We start from the raw sequence: 27,383 nt of genomic DNA on the forward strand, positions 1-27,383 counted from the left end.
CCAAATGAAAAACAGACCACAATTACACTAATTATGTTTGTACTAAATCTTGACCACGGTTTCAACTATAATAATATAGCCTTCTTCAGAAGTCATAAGCTTTTAAAAATGAAAAACGTCTTAGCCCAGCCGCTGCATCACGATCAATAAAATAAAATAAAGTAACTTCAACAGACATAAGCCTGTTTCGATCATAAGTAAAACTACATATGGCACCGTATGTCCTCCGCCACTACATCTGTTATATTTCGTAACGGTTGCTGGTGTTGCTGCCATGATGAAAATAACATTCTATGTTCATCACATCTAGTTAACTGACTACTGTTTTTTAATGTATGTGCACCTTTTTCTAGATTAGGGAAATATCCATTAATGAACCAACTGTCCTGTCACCAACACAACCCTTATTAGTTCTGAATGATGAACTTTTACGGAAGTGAGAGCACATCTCTCTCAGCCTTTTTTTAAGCAGACTTGAGTGTGGGTCAAAGGGAAGGGTCCATAAAGGGAAAGGTTATCACTTTAATTTCTTTGACTGCATAAAACATAAAGAAATTCTTTGTAATAATGTATTCTGCAACAATACTTATACCAAAGTTGTAGTGTTTAACAATATACAGATTCAAAGAAACAACAGTCCAAAACTCACTTTTTGTAGTACAATAGTTTTAAAACACACTACACAGGTTACTGCTATTATATTGTATCAACAATGGAGCAGTTTCTCCGTTTACATCTATCACTTGGAGGTAATGGAATAAAGCTCAACAATCGAAATACAAATGAGTTATGATTTTGTAACACACATATGGGGCACCTTACTGATCATTCATGGATTATAATAAGAAATGAAATGTAAAAATTTACTTTGAGAAGAGTAATGCGATGTTTGCCACAGGTATTATTCTCTGTGCTCACCAAGTAAACTGATACTATAAAAGTACTAATTCATAATTGTTACGGTGATTTTAGACAGAGTTCTTCATTTAGGTCAATTTTAATTTACAATACAAACTAAAATGTGCCTTTTGTGGTTGCATGTTAAAATTATTTGCATTAACTGTTGTTATCGAAGACCATCACATATTTACAGAGGCACTACAGCTTCCCGGTAGTGTTTGCCCCAACATTTATATGAATAGCCAGTAATGCAGACGACTGGTGTAGACTCAAAAATAAAGCACACTAAAACCTGTACATTAAAATACACACATACTAGAAGTGAAGTAAAATTAGTTTTCAATGAGACAGAGTCAAACTCCTGACTGTCAGACAGGAATTACTGACATGCAATGTATGGGTCGTGGAAACATATGAAGCATGTTCTCACTTACAAATAATTAAATGTTTCTTCAAAACTGGGGACTTTGTGGTTACATATAACTATCAAAGTCTGCACTACTGGCAAATGGTAGTAAGTCACATATAAACTAATCTACAGGGTCATTCAGTTAAAAGTATTATAAAATTTTTTGGAAAACCTATACAGTGATGATTTTCTCCATTACATTTGTGCCTTTAAAAACGATTTCTATCCCAAAGTAAACTTCTACTTCCACTTTTTAACAATCTGAGGAGACTGTTAATGAGCAATCATTTTTTCACAGAAAACTGTAAAACTGTTCAATCAAGTAAAAGTTTCTTTAGACATTCACACTACAAAAATGTGTTTCAGAGGTAGAAAATTATCATCTCATTGATCTGAACAGAGTAGAGATCCAAAAACACAAGACATATATGAAAAATATCTAATACATGAACTATTCTGTTGATTACACACATCAGTTTCTGCACCGAAGAGACTGGCAATGCTGAATGTAATAACAGGGAAAAGATAGATACAGGGTCTCTGTGAAATGTGTTAAATAATGTACACAGCTGAAAGCAACAATAATTGAACACTTTCCCATTCACACAGTTTGCCACAGTTGCAATTGTGTCAGCTCAAAAATTCTGCATACTACTTTCACACTGTCTTTAAGGAATACTTTAATAACAACCTGAAATGACATGATTTTCTTTTCTTTCTCTGTTTTCCTTTTCTTTTCTTTTTCTTTTTTTTTTACAAAAGATGAGGAAATAAATATGTAACAAGTATTAACATTTACATCTGCATTATTATATAACAAAAATTTGAGTAACACAGAAGTAAATTTTAAATTACACATATAAAAACACTGAACAATAATAATCAAACATGCAATTAACATTGCGTAATAGGGGTTTTCTGCACACACACACACACACACACACACACACACACACACACACACACACAAAAATGCACACACGCACGCACGCACACCAAGTATATTATCATTTCAACAATGTATACGAGGATTCATAAACATGAAAAAATCTCAATTAATCCAATTTTATACATTATAAATACATTAAAATATTTGGCAAGAATGTACATAACGATGTTAAACTTGTATTATAGAAAAAAGGACAGAAGACATCAGAAAATGACACACACAGAAATGATAGAAATTATGTCACTGAAGAGAACAGTTACACCCAATATGAATGTCTGATATGCTGGCTAAACTCAATCAAACAGAACTGCCTGTGGCTACTAACAAGATTCTCTTCCCTCCCTTTTCCTCAGGTATACGTAAAATGTGCTGAGGGCTACCCGTATGTTTTACTGGGAAGGTACATTGTGAAAATATGCAGAAGTTGTGCTGAGCAAACCCATCCTTTGTTTCTGTTTTCTCTGCTCAGTCATCTGCAATAAATGGGATCTTATTAACAAGTGTTAACTGCATATAAAGAATAAAATAACCAAATCTATGGTGAAATCAGAGATTTATAACATTAATAAGTGTTCTCCTACCTGATCTTTTAATTCAGTGAGCTGATGTGAAAGTGTTGCCACAAGATTCTGAGTTTTCTCTAACTGCACCTGCAGTGTCCTTAACTCCATTTGCTCACCTTCACCCTCATCCGCAGCCAGAGACATTGCTCTCAGTCTTGGAAACCAATCGAGATTGCGGTCCTGTAACAGATTGCAACCAAATTTGTCAGCATAAGATTTTTACAACTCTACTGTTAGCTTCATTTTACACTACTTGTACCATGGTGCATTAACAGTTCTGATCTGAAGCAAGAATATCCCTACCATTATTGTGATCAATGAGTAAATATTGTCTTTAAAGATGATTAGTGGGGAACACAGATTTTTTTATGTAAAGCGTCACAATCACTCAAACGTGTAGCGTATGCAATGAAAATATTTTTGAAGAGTGTGTTTGGTTTCCCCTTCCCCTTGAACAATGTGACATATTGGGACTCAAATAAAGTCAGTAAACCTATTATACCTATGGCCTTCAAATTGGAAGAGAAGAATGAAGGCAATGATTAGTTGAAATTATGAGTTAATACATGAGATACAAGCAAATTGCTCAACTGTAAGAGAACTGGCTGTGTGATGCAGCTGTGAAGGTGTAACACTATTATCGATGTTACCCATAATATAATGGTCTTATATAACTTCTTCATCCATTTTTTACTTAATGTGACCTGTATATCCATGCTCTTTGTTGTAACATCCATATAAATGTTTTATTCATTATTTATAATAATTTATGTAATGTAATTAATCTATGGATGTAATTTCAAAAGTAATGTGCTGTAAAAGGAGGTAAAAATCAAAACTTTAATTGTAATACTTGAAGGGACGTCCCTATGGAACTAGCTAGGCAGGAATAGAAAAGGTGGATCTGGCAGTTTAACTGCAAGGCTTGTGTGTGGCATGAATCAGTCAGTGGCCAGTAGGCAAAGGGTGTGCATCTTATGAACTGAAAGAGGCCATAAGAACTGCAAAATCATATAATATAGCCTCACTTGCAGAAGTAATTGGCTTATTATTCATGGCATACTTTGGTTAGCTCTGTACTATGAAAATCATATGCCAAGAAGACAATTTTCAGAGCTTGTTACACAAGAAGAGCCATTGATACTTTTTCCAACTTTTTTGAATAGCACAGGAGATCAACGTTGTCACCACCTTCATCTAATTATGAGTTGAGTACTGCATAATTGCATGGTCCAGTTATGTGGTTTCGTTTTCAGCAATAATTTTGTGTTCTGTAAACTTTTTGTTGAGCCACCAAATTTTATCCTCCGTCATTTTCCTATACAGGGTCCTATATCAAGTGCTATGATAAATCCAAGTATTCTATTTTATTGAACTGAAAAGCAATTATCTTCTTTAACAAAAGTTACTAAACTTTGTGGAGTTATAAAGTACATAATTATTTAGTGAACATAAGTTTTGAAATACTCCATATAGTGTTCATTAATGGAGAGTTAACGTTTCATCAAAGAACAATTACTAAGAGAAGATTTAAAGTATTCAGTTGAAAGATTCTTCTCATTGAAATTATAGTATTTACAATTTCATGTGTTATGTAGTTAACAGAGTTTCCTGTATTGTGTTGTGACTAAAGTGTTCAGCCTCAATGTGAATCTACTGATAGATTAGTTTTTGAGTCCCCAAGCTAATAGTTAAGCCACATTTAAATGAAATATTACAATAAAAGCAATCAAGAATAAGCAACTGGCTATAAATATTCAAACTATACTAGACCTAGGTATACCATGTTCCTCTTGAGCTAAATAATATAAGTGAATGTTTCTTGAGAATGCAAATAATAATTAGTACAAAAGATATAATTACTTCATAAGTATTTCAACAGCAGTAATTTCCTATAACCAAACTAACAAAGGAACCTCTTGTCCAAGACAGCAGTGCTCCACCATTACTCATTTACTTATAATTATCACCACCTTCCTACTGTAATATACAGTTCGTAAGTGTTTTCTTGAGTCAGTTGTTGCCTAAGCATATTAATACTCCTCCTCTGTAGTTTAAGTCAAATCACTGGTACATCGCTTGCTAAATTGTGCTACTGTCTCATATCTTATCTGCAAAACAGATGTTCAGTTTCAAGTACAGTCAATCCCAATAGTTGACTTTCTTTAAGAAACAAGTTATTACTGGGTACAACTTTGCCTAATTAGGCTGGTGACCATTCCTTTTTACGTAATGACAGTTTACTTAATTACTAATAGAACCTTTGTTCAATTCCCTTTTATCTTGCTACTGCTTCCTTTCAATAGAAATCTTTAAGTAAACAAAATTAGTCCAATACCTTCCCATTACACACCATCATGGTCACAAAAATAACAATCCTTTCACAGGAGTTACATTATCAGCATATTACTATTTTAATGGTAGCCAGTATTGTCATAAATGTTTTAGTTCCAGTATGGCACCATTTTGCAAACTATTATTAATACTGTGTGATCTGAGGTTTTCCCAGCATACAGAAATCTTGAAAATTTCTCAGGTATTCAGCCAGGTAGCATCGTCCAAAAGGCACAATATTTCGGCAAGCCGACGTCTTGCCACATTCTTCTTCAGACACCAAGAACGCCTGAAGATGGCAAGAAGTCAGCTTGCTGAAATATCACGCCTTTTGGACGACACTACCTGGCTGAATACTCAAGAAATTTTCAAGATATCATTAATATTCATATTAAATATGTTGAAACATGTTATCAGCATTGAGTTATACATCCCTAGTCACTTTATTGTGAACAGAAACCTGGAATCTTTTACAGACCACAAAATTCCAGATGTGTATGTACAATGTTGATTGGTAATTAAATAACAGTTTAACAACTTGAATAGGAACAAATTCATCTTCTGATAGTTACATCTCTTTTCTTCATAAGGAAAAGCAAATAAATGTCACACAGGTTAAATCATGACAGGGACCATGAACATTAAGATATGAATTAAAAAGTTTAATAGAGTTACAGGCTACACACCATCACTGCACAATAATGGGTGTTCGATACACAGTCTGCCACTAACTATCAAGCAAGGTGGTGCAGAAGCCCCAATTTGAGCTAACACTTCATGTCTAATAGTCTTGTAATCTGCTCCATGTGTAATGGTCTTGTAATATAACTTCCTTTCAGGTGTGAACTGTGAAACTGCAGGATCTGTGGACCCCTGCAATTTCTGAGTCAAGTTAGTCACTTTTGTTGATGAAGATAGATGAGGTAAATGTCAAAAGCTCAAAATTTTACCAAAATTTTGCTATCAAGTACACTAAGAATTTTCTATTTAAGAAATTCATCACAAAAAACCCATTGCCAAACTGTAAGTAAGTAGTAAATTACAAATAAAACCTAATGTTTTTAAATAACTTTTGGTTATGTATGTGAAATTCATAATGGATATTCACTATATAAGGTGATTCTGGCACAAGCTCTTTCTGTGGAATGGACAACTAGTTAATTTCCTCCGCATTTTACAATATACTGTGATTCCAAGTGACATCCCTCACAAAAACTACGTATCACTGATGATAAAAGTATGCAATTACAAAATGCACATGAATGAAAAGTTTTTGCATTTTATTGTTTTACACTAACATGAAATCATAACAATACCTTCTTCACATTTACTGTCTGTGAAACTTTGGGAAACAGTTCATGTGATGAATGAGATTCTCAGAAATTGTTCATACAATATTGAAACTAATGCATGATGCAGCACATATGGAAATTTCCTCATACTGCAGGATGTATCAAAAAGAATCACCCAATTTCTAAAAAATCATAACTATTATGTTATTTGAGATATTTGCGTGAACAAACTCTCAAGTTTTCCATGGTTCCTGCTAGGTAGCAGCAGTGTGCACCCACTTCAGTTCTAGTAAAAATGTTGTTGGGCCCGCCAACTTCGGTTCTAGTAAAAAGGTGTCGGGACAACAGAAAGTGTTTTGTGTTCGACATTTTGCGCAGTGCAGGTCAGTAATAACCATTCAACATGACTTTCATACTAGGTATGGTGTGGCTCCTCCTACAGCACAAAGCATTAGACCATGAACAATTCTGAGAAACAGATTGTTTCAGTAAAGACAAATCACCAGGCTGTCCCTGAGTGTCTGACACAGACATCAAACACATCTGCCACAGTTCCACAAGGGGTCCGCAGAAACCCATTCTGCTGTGCAGCTTGGCATCTCAATGTGCCTCCGATGTCTTTCTGTTGTGTTTTTTGTTGACATTTACACATGAAACCATACAAAATTCAGCTACTTCAAGCCCTTCATGAAGGTGACAAACAACAATATTTGGAGTTCTGTAATTTCACTCTTGGCAAGCTGGAGAATGACAGTGTTCTTTCACACTTAGTGTTTAGTGATGAGGCAACATTCCATTTAAATAGAAAGGTGAACCATAACAATGAGGAACAACCACATGAAGTTGTACAACATGAGAGGGACTCTCCAAAATTTATTGTGTTTTGTGCAGTTCCATGGGAAAATGTGTATGGTCCATTTTTCTTGGCCAAGAACACTGTTACAGGAGGCACATATCTCAATATGCTTGAGAAGTTTCTTTTCCCACTGTTGGTGTATGGTCCATTTTTCTTGACCAAGAACACTGTTAAAGGAAGCACATATCTCAATATGCTTGAGAAATTTCTTTTCCCACTGTTGGAGGCTGATTCGAATGACTTCATTTACTGACAATGCGGCACCACCACACTGGCATCCGGATGTGTGGGAGTTTTTAAATCAAGGGATTACTGAACAATGTATCGGTTGTACTGGACCAAATGATTAAGCCTCCAAGCTCTGTGGAGCTGACTGTATGTGATCATTTCTTATGGGTGTTTATAAAGACTCTGTTGATATGCCTCCATTACCAACAACAATGAATGAACTGGGACATCGCATAACAGCATCTGTGGAAGCTGTAGCTCAAGACATGCTCACTACAGTGTGGGAACAATTTGAATACCACACTGACAGATGCCGTGCATCTTTGGGGGGGGGGGGGGGGGGGTGTATTGAATACTATGAAAAGGTATAATTTTTTTTTCCCCTGTTCATCAAAAACAAAATTCATTGTATATATTTATTAGTATCAGAAATATAGACGTACCAAATCAGATGTTTCTTTTTGATACACCCTTTTCACTGTTTCATGTCCAACAGAAGATGCTTACCTAGCATAAAAACTATGATAAGAAGTTTCACCAAACCATTTTGAAATGTTAAATAGATGACAATTTTATTAAACTAGTGCAATAACTCTTTACAAGCCAGTGTATTATACATGGACTTTCTTATTGCAACTTTGTCACTAAGTAAATGGAAACAACAAAGTAAGGTAACCAATAGAAATACCTACAACAGAAACAAATTTTAGATCTTTGCAAAATACCAATCGATCTACACTGCACACACACGGTTTTGATGGGGATGACAGACCTGAGATAAAATGTTGAGATTCATATTCGCCAAAATGTGCAAACAATAGCCTCCTTCCAAAATTCTCGAACAGTTATCCATCTTGTGACCTTTAAGTCACATATTTCAAATTATGTTGGGTGACTGAATATATAAATACCTGAATTAACTCTGTAGTTACTGAGGAAAACATGGACTTGTTGGCAACTGCATTCTTTAGACAGATGAAAACTTGGAAACTTCTTTGCAGATTAAAACTGTGTGCCAGATTGGGATTCGAACCCTATACCTCACCTTTCGTGGGTTATGTTCTTATTGACTGAGTTGTACAAGCACCACACACAGCCAGCCCTTACAGTTTTACTTCCACAAGTACCTTCACAGATGTTCTGCTACATACTTTGTTGGATTGAGTCCCATTTTGGTACACAGTCCAGGTAGTTTCAAAAAAACTGCACACTCCACAGCAAAGTGAAAGATTCATTCTGGAAACCATCCCCTTGACTATGGCTGAGCCATTTATCTGCAATATCCCTTCTTCTAAAAGTGATACTCCCACAAGGTAGCAGAAGAACTTCTGTGAAGTCTGGAACGTAGGAGGGAGGTACTGTCAGAAATAGAGCCGTGAGGGCAAGTCTGAGAGTCATGCCCAGATACGTCGGTTAATAAGAGCACAGCTGGGAAAGAAAAGATTCTGGGTCCAAGTACTGGCCAGGAATACAAATTTAATCTGGCAGGAAGTTTCAAAATCGTTCACAGTCCACTGGAGAGTGAAAGATTCATTCTACAAATAAAAACGTATAAAAAATATGTACTGAAGCACAGTTTCTAGGAGTGAAATATATTCTGGAACAATCGAGAATTCACCAGTGAAGTCAGTGTACTTTGTGATTGTACATTGAGTGTAACAGACACTCCAGACATAAGCTATCATTCTTCCTCCTGCCAGCTAGATATGTGAACAGACACTTTAATTAATACTGATAGGAAATAGCAGCTGGCACAAAGACGCAAATTTATTGACTAGCTAAAAGATAAAATTCAATTGAGCAACTACACTGTAACCCACTTCTGAGGCCACTGGCGATGTAAGTTAACTCCAATATTAACTTCATTACACTAAATTTAGAAAAATGACAGAGGAGCAGGATCCTCATATTACTGCTGGATGGATGAAATACATAAAGTACAAATATTAATGGAAAATAAACTGGTCTTGAAATACCTTAGTACGATGTGTGTAACAAATCCTTCATTTATGATATTTTATTTCAGTTACTATATTCATATACTTTATGAACACGCATGTCCACATTGCTAGAATGATCAAAATAATTGTACATAAAAATAAACAGAAGCTTTGTCAAGTCTTAATTTGCAAGTAGTCCCAAACAGAATAAAAATAATAATAATAATTAAAAAAAAAGGAATATAGAAAAATAGAAGAAACAGGTAAATTTTGAAAATTAATATTATAATGAGACAATGATCTGGTTTAGTTTTGCAACAATATTGTGAATGTGCATTGTGAAGAAGAAGAAGAAGAAGAAGAAGAAGAAGAAGAAGTAGCAGTTCAAGTCAGAGTCTTATCATGGTGATTTTGCACGTCTGGCAGAGCTGCAAAAACTCGTGGCGTAAATATCACTTTGGTAAAGTGACATGATGATCGCAACAGTTGAAAGTTCTTTTTTACTTAAGTATTTTAGAACTGCAAACTGTTTGGAAGTGTTTTTAATGTTTGTGCACCTAAACAGGTACGGATGGACACATCGCGTCTTTGAGGTGGGATGGCGAGGGCAGCTATACTACACTTTGTGGTGCCTGCTTTCTTGACAGATATTCTGTGCTACAGCATTCTGGCTCAGAGAAATGGGTCATGCGATCAAATAAAAGCACACACTGTGACAATGGTGTCAACGTCACATGAAACAGATGGTGCTTAATTATCTGGCAGATTAATACAGAACCATTATTTGTTAACGTCAAACAGAAGCAATGTAATGTTTTAAGCTTTCACATTCCATCATACAGCTGCAACGGAGTAGTAGTCCACATTATTGAGATTTACAATGTCTGTCTGAACTTTATTTCAAGAGGCAGCAGTTCAGAATTGACGAATAACAGCACTTGTAATCTGGGCCTACAAATTTCTGCAAAGTACCAGAGTGGGTAACAATTCATTCTGGCAACCTAGTGCAGGACCAAGAATAAATTCCATGGTGAGAATAAATGAAATTTTGGCAAAAAGAATATATTAAAAGAAGACCAAGAAGAAATTAACAGTTTTTAGGGAAAAATTTACTGACAAATAGTGCTGTTGTCATCGTCTTTAACAATGTGGTCAACAGCAGAAACATTATATTCAAGCGCTTCAATAATTACATCTGAGAAGGATTAACAGTGTTCACAAGAATTAATTTGTTGGTGAATAATAATTAAATCAATTGACAACAATTCAGCTTATTAAAGTCTATGACTCAGAAGATAGGCAGCCGGATCTTCGAAGAACTGCAACTGTTTCATCTATTCCAAATCTATGCTACAGCAGTGGGCAGTAGCAATGTCAGCTGAACACCTACCAATGGTAGTGCAATTTCACTGAGTTGCAGTGGCACGATTCCAGTAACATCATGACACAGCGAGCTGCTCTACTGAGTTCAGTGGGCTTTATCAAAATCAACTCATTTTTTCAATTTTTTTTTTCAAAAAGTTTTTAATGAAGTCATCCACACTTTAACAGTTTTGGTAGGAGAAAGTCTGTCATTAACTTAGTATCGCTTTCACTGTATACCTTTACTGACCAGAAGCATGGGGCAACTGTTTAAGGAGACTGTGAAAAGTTGGAGCAAGCAATTTAGTAAGCAACTAGATACTAAATTAAATGAGTTGAACACAAGTATCAAAGGTCCTTGGCTAATACCAATATAAAGGCTCAAGGTGACAAGATGAAGTCGAATGTTCGTACCCAAAGTTTTATGCTAGATGCAAATATGGCTGAATTAAATGCAAACATCAAGGTGTAAGGTGTTAAATTTGTAAAAACACTTGTTGAAAATATTGCACAGTCAGAAATTAAATGAACACATAAGGGACCTTATAAAAAATATTAGAAATTAATAACAGAACATCACGGTTACAAGCTACAATGTCTACTTTAGCAGAGGAGTTACATTACGAGGTGAGATAGGGACTGTATGGAGGATGTGTAAGCATTTCGCAGTGAAACTTCTGCAGTGAGGTTGAAACAACCTCGGCAACATTTGGCCAGTCCACATTCATAGCCATCAACTTGCTTTGGATGAAGAGGTGCTCACCTGGATACAATCACGGTCCCACGGGCAACCGCAAACATTTTTCCATGACTGCATTGACTACCGTGACTGACACTGGGATAAATTTATTAACAATTATGGTAATTGTTTTTAAAATAACAAACAGCTTACTTATTATTTTTCCATGTGCCTCATTTTTATTTGATTGTCTTTTACATCTAGAGACACTAGCATTGTGAAGACTGGAAGGTTGTTAGCAAATGGACCTCTAAGGAAGGAGGTGTACTTCTTGGTTTCTAGAGAAGCAGAATATTGTTGGTTTTGAGGCATACTCCAAAGCTGCAAAATAGAGGAACCTATCCGAGCTATAGTGGTCCAGTTATTATACTGTGTTAATAGATGAACAATAAGGATGAAATTGTCTGAGCCTTGTGTACTGTTCTTAATGCAGGTAATAATAGTAGGGGAGTACAGTACTACAAAAGGTTACTATTGGTCCTGAAATTGCTATTGCTTAAGGGCAGTGACACAATGAATGAGTATATGTGCTGTAATCATTATGGCGATATATTTTGTAAGTGTTTTGTGTATCTGATTTATTAGATGACAATCTGATGAGTATCAACGTGCTTTCTAATGGATGGTAGTGACAATGATTGCTACGACTTTGTACAGGGGGAATTTGTACTGTTTGAAAATCTACTTAGTTTTGTGGTTGGGTTTGTGAATATTTCTTAGGAGAGGTTAGCTTAACTCATTTGTAAATAGCATAGGTATTTACCTAACCAATGTTACTTGAAGGAAGTAAAAACCAAGTACAGGGTATATATTACAAGTCATAATTTTGATTTAGTAGTTTAATCTGTTAACAGTGTGGAGGTTACTACTTGTGTTGCTACTCTCTCCACAGACATTCAATAGCAGGGTGTTAGAACCAATTTTTGGGGCTTATGGGCGTGAAGCCAGAGGTGTTGATTCTGTAGGATTGGCAGAGATCCTCATCCTCTGGCCCACCAGTGGAATACCCACCACGCATGGATCCTTAGGAAAGGAAGGGTGATGGGAGTGGGGAGTGGGTAGGGGATAGGTGTATGTGTTTGGGCTTTGTCGTTTTTCTTTCTTCGGTTCTAACATTCCTAGTCTTACTTTTCCTTTCTTTCCTTTTCATCAGGAGTACCATGTCTATCCTCCTCCTTACCCTTTCCACTGTGGAAAATCATCTCTTATCGAGAAACTGAAACATGTTTTAACAGGAGTGCCACAGAGATAACAGTACACAGGCAGCTTCCAAACAAAGTTAAGCACATAAAATTCAGAACAGAAAGTGATAATTATTGGATGTTCCTTGAAAATAACTACACGAGAAATGCTAATTCTTAATTAACTGTGAAACTGGAGAGTAAGCTAGTCTACACAGGCAACGAATTAAGACAATGTACAAAATGATTATGGATAAGCCAAGTTTGAGTTGTGACATAATATTTAATGAATTCAAAGTAGAATTATACAAGCTGATACTTAGTAGAGACGTTAGGATTAATATCTTTCACTGAAGTCCAAGAGTTGCAAACTTAAAAAGAACTAGTTTCTCTGAACTTCATTTTTTTTATATTAATGATGGGATTTTATACTTACAAATATTATGGATGTATATTTTATAATAGTGGTGACATCATTTGCCTAAGGGGGGGGGGGGATATGGCAGTACAACATATCACTTCAATGAAATGATGTGTTAGCCAATGTCTGCCTAACTGATGAATAATGATCATGATAGTTACAAGTATTTTTTTTAAATTAAGTGATTTAGAACTGCAAACTGTTTGGAAGTTTTGTTACTGTTTGTGCATCTAAACCCGTATGGATGGAAGCCTCGTGTCTTCTAGGTGGGAGGGATGAGGGCAACTATACTACGCTTTACAGTATCTGCTGGCTTGTGTTCAGAAGAAAAGTTTTCCATTATTTAGTACAGAGCTGAAAATGTCAAAGTTTCCAGATTCCAGCACTGAGCTTCAATAGTGAAGAAGTCCTCATTAACATGACTTACACGGTTTTTCTGAAATTTATTTCAAGATGCAGTAGTTGAGAATTTAAGAATATCAGCAATTGTAATGAGAACATAGGCATTTCCACAAGTTATTAGAAGGGGCAACACATCAAGCTGTGTAGTAAAACTACTTTTCTGGAATTTTTTTCTACACAGATTTAGCAAAGTTTATAGCTCTGTATGTAGGTTTAATAGAAGGAGCATTATTGAAAAATGTTACTTAAGTAAACTATATTGATGAAAAATAATGCACATAACAAATTAAATGTATCCCTGTAGTAAATGAATAATAAATTGTATAAGCTTTCTAAAAACTGGAAAGTTAAAAAATCCTATATCTCGTTTACGGCAACTACGGTACATTGGTTTTAGATTAGATTAGATTTACTTTCATTCCAATTGATCCGTAGTGAGGAGGTCCCCCAGGATGTGGAACATGTCAGAAAAACAACAATACATGACAAATATTTACAACTAAAACAAGCTAATGTACCATTCCACAGGTCCCAAGTGGAATGATCGTCATTTTTTAATGAACACTAAGAGTCATTTTACAAATACTAATGCACTGAATTTAAAATAAAAAAGTTTTTTATTTATTTATAAGGTAATACAACTACTGTAATACTTATTTACAATGAACACATTACTGCACTGAAATGGTGCAGAAGTTAGATTATACTAACACACACACACACACACACAAATTTTCAATGAACACATTACTGCACTGAAATTGTGCAGAAGTTATGTTGTACTTATATACAAATCAGTTGGTTTTACTAAGAAATTCATCAATGGAGTAGAAGGAGTTGGCCACCAATAAATCCTTTAGGCTTCTCTTAAACTGAATTTCATTGGTTGTTAAGCTTTTTATGGTTGCTGGCAAGTTATTGAAAATGTGTGTTCCTGAATAATGCACACCTTTTTGTACAAGACTAAGTGACTTTAAATCCTTGTGAAGATTATTCTTCACAAGGATTTTAGTACGATGCATAATAAAGAACAGATTTTACTTATTCTTCATAAATTATTAATAGAAGAAAAAATTAATTAGAAATAGAAGAAAAAATGGCTTACAATACAAAGTTAAGAAAGTTCTCTTTTTCAGGAATTTTTATTATAATTTTACTTTGCCTGTCACTGTAGTCAAGTTTGGCAGTTGTGTCATATTCTATTGTCACAATAGCTAAACTTGAGAGCTTTCTTTCTTTCATACTTTACCTTAAGCAATATTTTATCATTTTTAATTTGCTGAAACTGCATTAACAAGATGCTACAGTCAACAGAACCACATACTACGAAAAAACCTTCAAAACCTCTACATCAAATGGTATGCTGTGGCAACGATCTTCGTCAGTTCCCACACCTGGAACTTGATAGCAGCTATTTTGTTAACTACCTCCACAGTATCAATAGCTCTGCAATATTTGGCATCAAAATCAGCAGCACTTTTTTCAAGATAGGATACAGAGCTTTGTATTAAGATGCAGCCTGATAGCAAATTGAAGTAACATGAAGTGATGTGAAATAGGAGAGGTCTGTTTTCCATTTCAGTTACTATTCTATCAAATTCTTGAAGCACTCAAGTTTAAAATAGCTTCTTGGCACAGATCAAGTGTGTCTCACATTCAGTCACTCTCTTCACCTCTCTCAACCTTGTAACAGAAAAATTGTTTTGGGTGGATACAGAATCATAAACATCTTCTCCTTTGGTTACATACTTCTGCACTCTTTCTTCATGTAGTTGTTTAATATTTTTCACAATACCAGCTTGCAATCTCTATGACACACGAAGGGTAGCACTGTTATCTTGTAGAGATTTGTTGGTACAGTTCAGTTTCAAAATACATCAGACTACATCTCCAAAGAAATTTGTAAGCAATTTCTCTGAGAAGGATCCTAATACCCATTGCTGTTTCAGTGGTCCATTTGTCTATATTTGTTATATCCTGCGCAGACTTGCGTACAGATCGTAAGTTCTTGTGAAGAGCTGCAAAAACTCGATGCCTTGAAGATCGTCTTACATCGTAGTGTCTCTTGAGAGCCATTTTAAGCAAATCAAGGGAAGCCTCAATCTCAAAGTAAAGCTGCTGATGTATTCAAAGAACTGCACCACATTTTCAAAAAAAGTGATCATTAAAACAAACATTTCTATGGCTTGTTTGCAAGCAAGGCGCAAATTTGCCAGATGGTTTTTCCAGCTTATATTTGCTTGAATGTCTTCATATTTTCCTGCCAATGCTTCAATCGTTAGCAAAGCCTTGGCCACAACAAGTCTGAATGCCCAAGTCATTACTGCTGAGCTTCTGCAATATTTCTTCCACTAAGTTCCTTCAGTTTTCTAATGACTTACGATGAAGTCTCATGACACCAGATGCTTTCACAATGCAGCTGATCACCAGTGGTAGAGCATACATTTGTTAACATCAGGGTTCAACTGAGAGGAACAGAGTATAGCTGTCTATTTGCATAATGACAAATAGCTCCTGTAATACTGATCTACAATACAATAGCAAAGTAGCAACAAGAACTCCACTGTCAAACAAGAGTAAGTTGTGTGAACCAAGTGCAATACTGCCACGTGAAACATGTCAGCAATAAATATATGTTTCGTTGTAGTCATCTCTTTATGAAGCTACATGGAAGAAATGACATTGCAGAATTGACACTGTGACAACAGTGTGCACTTAACAGTACTGGGCTGAGGGGAAGGTGGCTTATCAGAGGTAGAATACAAGATCATGAAGGGTAGGAGAACTCCCAGTTAATTCTTAAACTGTCTTTCTTCCTTTCTTTCTTGCCACTCCCCCCCCTCCCCCCACACTCACTATTTACACCCACTCTATGCTCGCACCCTCACAGAACGCCTATCTTGCCACCACTCGGTACAGCCCTGGTTTGAGATGACACAGTGGTGCTGCATTCCAGACTGACACGTGGTCACTTACATTTAATAACAATGATGTAAATCTCAATGAAGGTACCAAAATAAATTATACTACAAATTCACAATGAAATTTGTCCTTACAAGGGAAACTCCCCCTCATACCCCCATCAGATTTAGTGGTAAGACGGCCCAGTGGATAGCCTGACAAAAACTGAACACAGATCAAGCATGAAAACAGGAAGAAGGCATACTGAACTGTAAAAAAAGAAGAGTTTAATCGTGTGACAAACTGGACTTGAAGACCCACCTATTTTTTTGGTGGGCAGTGCTTTACCATCTTGCCATCAGATTATACTTCATGAGATAACAAAGTACGATTCTGTGATAAATTATCTTTTGTTTATCAAACTCAGCAGATACTTCTGAATGATGGCAGAGTATCATGCACAATATAAAAAGTCTTGGTCATTAACTAATAGTGTGAGACAGTATCAGCACTACTCACATAGCCTGGTGAATATTGTGAGCAAGGAGAGAAATCTGGGTTTTGCATGATAAGTTCCTTTGACATCCTTGCTAATTACTACAGTAAGGTAGATGATATCAAACATATACTTATTTTAACATTTAAGTACTTACTTTCACCATAGCATAAACGTAACTCTCTGGACCAGTAAATTCTGTTGGATCTTTCACTTTAACCAGAACTATGAAATAAAGGTAATGCCACATGTTGTGCTCACATTTTATGTGTTCTTCAAAACTCACTGTCTTATTATCAAATGCAGTTCTGTTGAGTCCTGTTGGTGGAAGAGGGAGAACTGATATCAAAAACTGTTATAAAATACATAAATATTGCATGGAATTTATTAACAGTCATTTTTGTCAATATGCCTCCTGGGCATCATGACTACTTCAGTTACAAAAACTCCATAATATTTTGACAAAGCAGCAGCCAGGCAGATTATTTAACTGGTCGAGTGAAGTCTTGGGTATCTCTACCATATTTACTGCAATTAAATAATCACAGCAAAGAAATTATAAATATGAGGAGCTCAAAGCCAAAAATAACAACAGTCCTCTTTTCATTTTATTTTTTAGAACATACAAGACTTTTAGCAATCCCCTCACATCACTGAATGTACTGCAGACAGTTATTTATTGAAATCCAGATCAGGTATATATTTAGTGTGAGGCTCATAGTAACAGGAATGAAAATTGCTGAAAGCATGGTTTAGATTTCAAATAAAGAAAAATAGCACATTAGTAAGTACAGCAGAACCTCACTAATGTGACCTTGAATAAGCCGACTGCCCACTTAGTCTGACCATCCCAGTTCTGGTGTTCATTTGCATGCATGGCCCGCCACTGCAGTCAGTTCTGGAATTGTCGGTGACTCATCATTTGCGATATGGAGCAGTAGGCAGTTGACCGCTGATGGGTACAGTAGTTGGATCAGTTTCAGTATGAAATAACTTGTTTCTAACTCGATCAATAAGCATTACTGTTCACTCATTTCTTTTATAAATTAGTGTCAGTGTTCTTCGTATATACTAAAGTGCGTCAAACTAAATTATGGTACCAACTAAATGTAAATGTTCGACACTGTTTTTAGGGGAGAAACTGAAAGTTCTTGAAAGGTTGGATAAAGGCAAGTCTCTTCAAAACACTGCAAGCGAAGTAGGGGTTGACATAACAACAAGAGTTGAGAAAACAGTCAGAGTTTAGTGGAGAGAGCCTCATGTAGCTATATGTGTAGGAAAGGTGCAGCCATCCTCAGCAGTTAGGTAATCTAATTCAGTTGTAAATTCTAACATGAGGAAGGAGGAGGAGGAGGTTCTGCTGTTAGGCAGTTCGCATGGCAGAGGTGTGGGCCAGCAGTTGCAGAAAGTGTTGAGGAGTGAGCACCAGGGCACCAGCATTGTGAAGCCTAGTGCAGGGTTGGCTCAGGCGACTGTTAGCGTAGAGGAGTTATGCAGGAATTTTATGAAAGAGGATCACGTACTGATTGTGGGTGGAGCTGGGAACAGTCTGGATAGGGACAGACAGTATGCTGTAGGAGGTAACCTGGTAAAGATAGCTACTCAAACTGGTGGCACTAATGTGTGCTTCATGCAACTGTTTCAGTGTCATGACTGGTCTCATCTTAATGCAGCTGTTAGGTGTGTTAACATGGGGCTAGAGAAGGCACTGATGGCAGAGGGCATGGCTCTCATTGCAGTGGTGCCAGTTGGGTCTATCAATAGATCAGGTTCCACTAAGCATGGCCTGCACTCAATAGGTATGAGAAGGGGCAGCTGGCAAAGCATATAGGTGACAGTCTAGTGGGCAGTTGTGGGATCATTCAAGGAAAAACTCCCGTGTTAGAGCAGCACCTTTCTTAGATTGAAGTCAGGTGATAGGCATCTCTGCTTAAACAAAGTCCCTCTAACAAAGGAATCATCTTCAAAGGAGGTCAGGTATCCAAGTAGTGAAGGAATTAGCATCTTTCATCAACATATAAAAGGTATTAGGGAGATAAAGTTAGTGAACTGCTTCTAGATGTTAACCCTGAGATTATTGGTATAACAGAGCATCACTTAAATAATTTGACAATTCTGAGGCTTCCTTTGCCAGGATACAGATTAGCTGTCTGTTTTTCAAGGAGTTCCTAGCAAAGTGGGGGAGTACCCATGTATGTAAAAAACAGTATTCTATTTGAGCACTAATAGGTATTTGAATGTTGTGCAGGGGCATTGAATTTAGTGAAACTAAACTTCTAATTCTTGTTATTTATAGGTCCCATAACTCTGACTTCAGAGCATTTCTGCTCAAGCTAAAGAGGGTTCTTGGCTCACTTTATAGGAAGCACCAAAAATTAGTGTGGTGACTTCAATGTTTTGTATGTGATTGTGCAAAGAAAAGGATGTTGGTAGTTCTCCTAAACTTATATGATCTGATGCAGATTGTGTTTTTCCGACCAGGTTGCAGGGGAACAGTAGCACAACCATAGACAACATTTTTATTCATTCTTCATTACTAGATGGGCATTCTGTTAGTAAAAGGGTGACTGGTCTTTCAGAACACGATGCACAAATTTTAACACTAAATGGTTTTTGCACTCAAACAAATGCTATATATAATTACAAACTATGTAGAAAAGCTAATCCAAGGGCAACAGAGAGGTTTTTTTAAACTTGTTTAAAGGAACAAGAGTGGCAGGATGTTTATAGTGTTGATAACATAGATCACAAATATAATGCTTTCCTTAACACATTTCGCATGTTTGTGGAAAGTTCCTCTCCATTAGAACATTCTAAACAGGGTACTAGCGGTAAACGGCCCCCAGGGTGCCCAACTGGTGCGATACAGATATCATTTAGAACAAAGTGCGAATTACATCAAAATGTTAGAAGTAGTCATAATCCAGCTACAATAGCCCATTACAAATATTATTGTATGGTGCTTAAATATGTTATTAGGAAGGCAAAAAGAATGTGGTATGCAAATAAAATAGCTAATTCACAGGATAAAATTAAAACCATATGGTCAGTCAAAAATGAAAAGTGTGGTCAGCAGCACAAGGTCAATGATATAAAGTCAGTTTGTTGTAAAAATATTTCTGTTACTGGTAAGTCACTTTCTGAGTATTGCTGGTGACTCATGTAAAAACTTTGTTTCTACAGGGAATCATGTAATGCTTTTGGAAAATGCCTTCCTGATACTGATGTCTGAAATACTCTTCTGTGATACCAGTAATGGGGAGACTGAGTCAATAAGTAAATCACTGAAGACTAAGGATTCTCAGGTATATGATGGAGTAACTAGCAGTATACTAAAGTACTGTGCTGCCGATATTAACCTTGTACTTAGCCGTATTTGTAATTTTTCTTTTAAGGATGGCCAGTTTCCTGAACAATTAAAGTGCTCAGTATTTGCCACTTTATAAAATGGGAGAGAGGGGTAATGTAGACAATTTTAGACCTATTTCTATGCCACCAGTATTTGCTAAAGTTACTGAAAAGGCTGTTTATGTAAGGAGAATTAATCATTTTATTTCACATAATTTTCTCTCAAATGTACAGTTCAGTTTTAGAAGTGGTTTAACACCTGAAAACGCTATATTCTCTTTTCTCTGTGAGGTACTGGATGGAGAAAATAAAAAGTTTCGGACACAAGGCATCTTTTTTGATTTAACCGAGGCATTTGATTGTGTATATCACAAAATATTGTTCCAGAAGTTGGGCCATTATGGAATATGGGGAATAGCTCACAATTGGTTCACCTCTTACTTTCATAACAGACAGCAAAAGGTCATTCTCCACATTGCTGAGAATGGCTTTGATGTGGGGTCTATGTGAGGCACAGTTAAATGTGTGTGTGTGTGGGGGGGGGGGGGGTGCCCCAGGGATCACTGCTGGGGCCACTCCTGTTTCATTTAAGTGATATGCCCTCTAGTATTACAAGTGATTATAAAATATTTCTGTTTGCTGATGACACTAGCCTGGTAGTAAACAATTCTTTGTGCAATGTTGGCACTGTTTCAAATAGTGCAGTTCAAGACATAAGTTCATGGCTTATAGAAAATAAACTAATGCTAAATCACAGTAAGACTCAGTTTTTACAGTTTTTAACAAACAATTCAACAAAACCCAACATTCTAATTTCACAGAATGGGCATATGATTAGTGAAATTGAACAGCCGGCCACTGTGGCCAAGCCGTTCTAGGCACTTCAGTCCGGAACCGCGCTGCTGCTACAGTCGCAGGTTCGAATCCTGCCTCAGGCGTGGATGTGTGTGATGTTGTCAGGTTAGTTAGGTTGAAGTAGTTATAAGTCTAGCGGACTGATGACCTCAGATGTTAAGTCCCATAGTGATTAGAGTCATTTGAACTATTTTTTTGAAACTGAACAGTTCAAATTTCTAAGTGTTCAGATAGATTGTAAACTGTCGTGGAAAGCCCACGTTTAGGATCTTGTTTAAAGACTTAATACAGCCATTTTTACTATCTGAACAGTATCTGAAATAAGTGATAGTTAGACATGATAAAGTAATCTACTTTGCTTATTTTCATTCACTTTTGCCATATGGTATTATATTTTGGGTAACTCTTCCACTTTTCAAATTATATTTTTGGCTCAGAAATGGGTGGTTTGGGTAATAAGTGGTGTTAAGTTCACAGGCCTCTTGTCTGTTCATTAGTCTGTGTGTTTTGACATTGGCCACTCAATATATACAAGGCTCGTCCACAAAGTAAGTTCCATTTCTATTTCTATCCATGGCAGCGCTACGAGCGCAGTTCCGAGGATGCGTGGCAGTTACTCTGACACAAGGAGATGACATGTATGCCATTTTCAGATCGCTACTGCCAATGTGTGCTTTGTAGTGCTTCTTTATAATGTCAGCTGTAATTGAAAATGCCGCCGTGTGTGATATCAGATCTGTGATTCGTTTTCTAAATGCAAAGAAAGTTAAACCAAAGGAAATTCATTGGCAAATCTGTGAGGTTTACAGACAAAAAGCTAGAAGTGATTCAATGGTTAGAGGATGGGTCAGACTGTTCAATGAAGGACGTGATAAAGTGCACGATGAAGAATGAAGTGAGCCCCCATCTGTGGTTATTGATGAACTGGTTCACACAATTGAAGAGAAGATTAAGCACAACCATATGTTTACACTTAGTGCCCTTGTATGGAAGTTCCACAAATCTCACGATCACTAATTCATGAAATTGTTACTGAAAAACTGAAATTTCGAAAACTTTGCTCACGTTGGGCACCAAAAATTCTTACTGAACAACACAAAAAACAACAGATAGGCAGTGCACTTCAGTTTTTGACACACTGCAATGGAGAAGGCAATGGTTTTCTTTCTTGGATAGTAATGGGGGATGAAACTTGGGTATCGTACGACACCCCTGAAACAAAATGGCAATCAATGGAATGGAGGCACACTTCATCCCCAACGAAGGTTAAGCCTAAGCAAATCTTGACACCTCAAAAAGTCATGTGCACTGTTTTTTGAGACAGAAAAGACATTTTGCTGATTGATTTCTTACCACGAGGCCAAAAAATCAATGAACATAGTTACTGCGTGACCATTAAGAAATTGCACCACACAATATATAACAAGCACTGAGGATTACTGTGAAAAGGTGTTGTTTTTTTCCACGATAATGCCCGACCTCACACAGCGAATGTGACCAAACAACTCTTATGGGAATTTCATTGGGATGCATTTGATCATCCTCTGTACAGCCTGGACCTTGCTCCTACCAACTTTCATCTCTTCTTACACCTAAAGTCTGTCCTTGGTAGTCAACACTTCAACAATGATGATGAGTTGAAAGAACATGTTAGCACATGGTTGAATACACAGGTGGCAACCTTCAATGAAGAAGACATACAAAAACGTATGCCATGCTACGACAAGTGCCTACAAAATTTCTGGAGAAAGGCATGAAATATACTGCTGCATTCATTTTCAATAAGCTACCATAAGAATTCAAAGATCTTAGCAGTAATCCATGCACTTTCAAACTGAAACTGAAGAGTTCCCTCATGGATAACTCCTTCTATTCTGCCGAGAAGTTATTTTCTCTGTTATTACTTATATGTTGTAATTTCATGTACAGATAAGTTCTATAATGTTGGAGATTTGCTCCTCAATTTGGTCCTATGGAACTAGACATGTATTAGAAAAAAAGGAAAACTGTAAAACGACGATTGATGATTAGACGGATTGAAAATACGCAAGGTTTTGTAGAGGCCTAAAAGTGAAATTCTAGACAATGCCTTGATCGTGTGATTTGAGCAGCAGAAAAGAAGTACAACTCCATTGTCTGGACATATAAAAGAAAAGGCATTGATTTGTATGAAAAATTGGATAAAGAAAATGAAAATCAATAACTTACAGCTACTTGGTGGAAAAAATGACATGGCATTCGAAAAATACGGTAATTATATGCAGTGAGAAGTTGTCTGCTGCTGAAACAGCTGCAAATGAATTTGTTCCAAAATTTGAAAACTTAGTTAAGAAGAGGAAAATAAGCTAAAGTTATGAATTAAAGTTTGTGTTGGGGAGGGCATTGGACTTGGATAGTCCATGCAGCAATGTTAACCATAGTGCTGCAGTGGTGTAATGGTTAGCATTCCTGTCTAGTAAGCAAGGAGACCCAGGTGCAGGTCCTGGCTGTAGCACAAATTTTAATTCATTTCTTCAGATTCCATCATTATCATAGATAAAAATGAGACTTAAATGACTAGAGGAAAATGTAATAAAAAGATCTTAGTTAAACAGTTTAAGCTGACCCATGATCCAATTTATAACACTGGTGAGTATGGCTTAAATTACAAAATGGTCCCTACAAGAACTCTTGCTGGAGAAAATGCACCAACTGATCTCTGTAGTAATGATAATAGCAATCACAAGATGCCACTGTTTGTGTTTGGAAGGAAGGAAAACCAAGGGCTACCAAAAACATTAATAAGGGATCACTACCTGTGTATTATCCTAACCAGATGTCAACATAGATGGAATCCAGCCTCTTTAGCAAATGATTTTATGATTAGTTTATTCCTGTCATTACAAAACACCTAAAAGGAAAAAAAACCTCCTTAAACATGCCATATTTATACTCAACAAAGAGACACCTCATCATTCTGAAGGAGAACTTGAAAAAGATGAAATAGAACTTTTCTTCTTGCCAATGTAACATGTTTAATTCATCTCATAAACCAGGGGATCACTGAGTGGCTGAAGAGGCAATGTTGTTGATAATACATTGGACTTATTTTAGAGAAGACACAACATGGAAGCATAAATATAAAAGATGTAAATTGTACAATTGTTGATGTTTGGGAAGAAATGCCGGCATCAATGCTCAAAAAATCTTTGTGCAAACTGTGGCCAAAAATGAATGAAAACAAAGAAGAAAAATCACAAGAAATAAGTGAAGAGAATTAAGGTGAAACAGCTCATGCAATAAGTGATGAAAGGCAAGGCGTAGACACTCCAGCAATTGTGAGGGTTTCGCAAACTTTAGAACTGGACTTTGAGCCCACTGATATGAGTGGATAACTACAGCTGAGGTTAACTGCACAACGGAAGGAGAATGAACAGATGAGCAAACACTGAATCTGTAACTCTAACAGCTCATGAGAATGAGAAAGATAATGAAGATACTGAAACTACATCTTGACTCAGCTCAAGTACGACATACAGGTGAATGCATTTGATAAAGTCCTTCAATGCATTGACCAAAGTACTACACCTCTCCCAGTAAACATTTTGAGGATTAGGAAACGGCAGATCATCATGGCAAAATCAAGACTGTCATCTGTTAAGGAAAAGAACATTACATTCTTTTTTAATCCTGTTTAAGAACAGAATATTTTTTACCAGGTGATTTCGTGTGTTTTAAACAGTTATGTGAAAAATTAGTTGTGTGTCAATCCAGTACTGTAATAAGGTATGCACAGTTGTTAAACTTTCACTTACAGTAACATCATCTTACTGTATGATACAGATGTATTTACAATACAGACACTACTGTACACTTCGCATTTATGTAAGATTTTTTGGCATGTTGACTTTTTCTTTTCATCCTTTTTACTATTTTGAACATGGAACAATATTTCAGACAGTCTTTCCAGTTGAAAATTAAAGTTTTTATTTACTGTATTGTGATGTCATGGGTCAATAAAAGCGTTCACCTCATAATCCGGCCTTTTTTGCACTCTGACCATGCTCCCAGTCCCAGTGAGGGCAGATTAGCGAGATTCTACTGTAAGCCCACAGTTGACAGATGAGATGATTTATTTTTAAGGGACTATATGTATGGGTGTAGCAATATATTAGTATGATTTAACACTGGCTATTGCACTAATGAAAGTAATAGGCATTGATTTTGAGCAGTTCAATGAGTCACTTTTAAACAATAAACAACTGAATAGGAACTGCGCAGTGTTAGAAGAAAAGACACAATGGCAAAAATCTATGAAAAGCACAAAATTTACATCCAATATGAATAATGTTATAAAGTATAAATGACTGAAGTGTCAGATAAATGCATCAACATAACTGGAAAAACACTTCTGTGACTGTCCTGAGCAGTAATAATATCTCCGATAAAGCCTCAAATCACATGCACACATAACAGTCCAAAGTACTGTCCAGTTGTTTGTTTCATAATGAGCCAACACTTAAAATAATACAGAGATATGAAGAATTCTAATGGTTGAGTTTTTCTCGGAAAGCTATAAAAACTATCTATTCTGCTTATTCAAGACTTTACCAACAAAATTAATTGATCAAACGTGTTTCACAATAAAGTGTAGTGGGATACAGTACAAGTTGAAAGTCATTTGTCAGAATAGGGTGTCACATTATGATGATAATTCATAGTAACAAACCAAACTAATTGCCCTTAGCTTGAAAATTATGTTCAGTCTAATCACATAGGTGAGATGGGCGCTTCTAATGCCACTTAATATTTAATTATATGATTCCAACAGCACATTTCTAATACATATTAGAAACTACACAAATTCACACTTACCACATATAAAACAAGTGTCTTTAAGTATTAGCTCCTTTTGTTGTTTCTCACTTCTGAGGTCAGCAAAAGTATCAATAATAACACCAAAGATCAGGTTCAACACTATAATAATAACAATGAAGTAAAATAGAAGATCATACACAACTCTTGCCACAAACAGAGGTTCCTGAAACAGAATACAAAGCATTACTCCTTTTGTAATTTAAATGTGACCGTTTCTGAATGTCATTTGCAAAAGAAATGTAAATGTTCAACTTACAGTACTGCTTGGAGCTCGTAAGATGTCACCAATTCCCCCACCATTTCTTAAGCCTTGGTTCAGTGTTGTAACAATACACATAATCAATGAGTCACAAGATCTTTCTTTCACTTCGCTCGATACTGTTACAAGTTCAGCTACACCTTCATGGTAGATGTGACCTATTGGGAGATCAGGAAAAACATCTCACAAAATTTTAAAATATACCTTAGAATTAGTAGGCTGATTCCTCAAATGGTGGAAAAAGGCACAAAAGAAAAATAACTTCAAATAAATGGAACAGAAAATTAAAACATACAAACTGATTGTTAATAATATGCTTTCAAGCTGTAGGATGTATTATATAGTTATATAGTGTGACAAATCTGGATGCTGTTATAGATTACTCAGACTGTGTTGTTATTCCATCAAGGTGATAGTGAGTGGTCAAACTCCCCCCCCACACACACACACCCCTCCCTCTCCAAGAAGGTTGAAATCACTATTTAGGTTACACACACATTTATTCTGTCCGTTACACTTCTTCCTGATTCCCAAAGTGATTTTTTTTTTAGCCTTTCTCCCCTTTTCCCTCTTACTTTAATTATATCTGTAGTTTCATTACTGTCAAATTAACCTTCTCGGAACATGCTTTCAGTATTCCAAGCAGTTATTTTATAAAGGAACACAGGGACCACTAAATGTCTCCTGGATTTCTGTTAACTTTAGCATCACAATTTCTATTAGGGAACTGATGGGGTTCTTTCCTGTTGCCCTCTTCTTCACAGTAATATAACCATTTCAACTGTTACTGTCATGCAGGTAAAATTAAAGTCAAGAACCTGTTCATGATCAGTTATTATCCATTTTGAATGTTAATGGTGATTGTTGCTCCTTTTGTACCATCCCAACAGAGTGGCTAAACTCTACTTTTGTAATGATACCAGAACAAATTAATACTAAAGAATGCTCTGAACAGAATTACATGGTCCAGTCACATCAATGTGACCAATGCCTATGTTTGATGTCAACATGCAACATCCACCGACAGATGGCAGCACCAGCAGTGCAGGGTAGATAAAGTGTGTTGGGGTGGGGGTACAGAAAACAGTGCA

General features: G+C 36.3%; 1 protein-coding gene across 1 annotated transcript in view; it reads right to left on the bottom strand.

The window, feature by feature from the left end:
• Positions 1–555: 555 nt before the first annotated feature.
• LOC126248830 (inositol 1,4,5-trisphosphate receptor) overlaps positions 556–27,383 on the bottom strand; it is a 367,806-nt gene continuing 340,978 nt past the window's right edge. Inside the window, exons 45-49 of the mRNA XM_049950243.1 lie at positions 26,290–26,450; positions 26,031–26,196; positions 17,131–17,291; positions 2,840–3,001; positions 556–2,731 (exon numbers count right to left, since the gene is read on the bottom strand). Of these exons, the coding sequence (XP_049806200.1) occupies positions 2,648–2,731; positions 2,840–3,001; positions 17,131–17,291; positions 26,031–26,196; positions 26,290–26,450 (734 nt within the window). The 3' untranslated portion in view covers positions 556–2,647. The remainder of the gene's footprint in view (positions 2,732–2,839; positions 3,002–17,130; positions 17,292–26,030; positions 26,197–26,289; positions 26,451–27,383) is intronic.

Source organism: Schistocerca nitens, chromosome 3 (assembly GCF_023898315.1).
Source record: "Schistocerca nitens isolate TAMUIC-IGC-003100 chromosome 3, iqSchNite1.1, whole genome shotgun sequence".
Lineage (NCBI taxonomy): Eukaryota > Metazoa > Arthropoda > Insecta > Orthoptera > Acrididae > Schistocerca > Schistocerca nitens.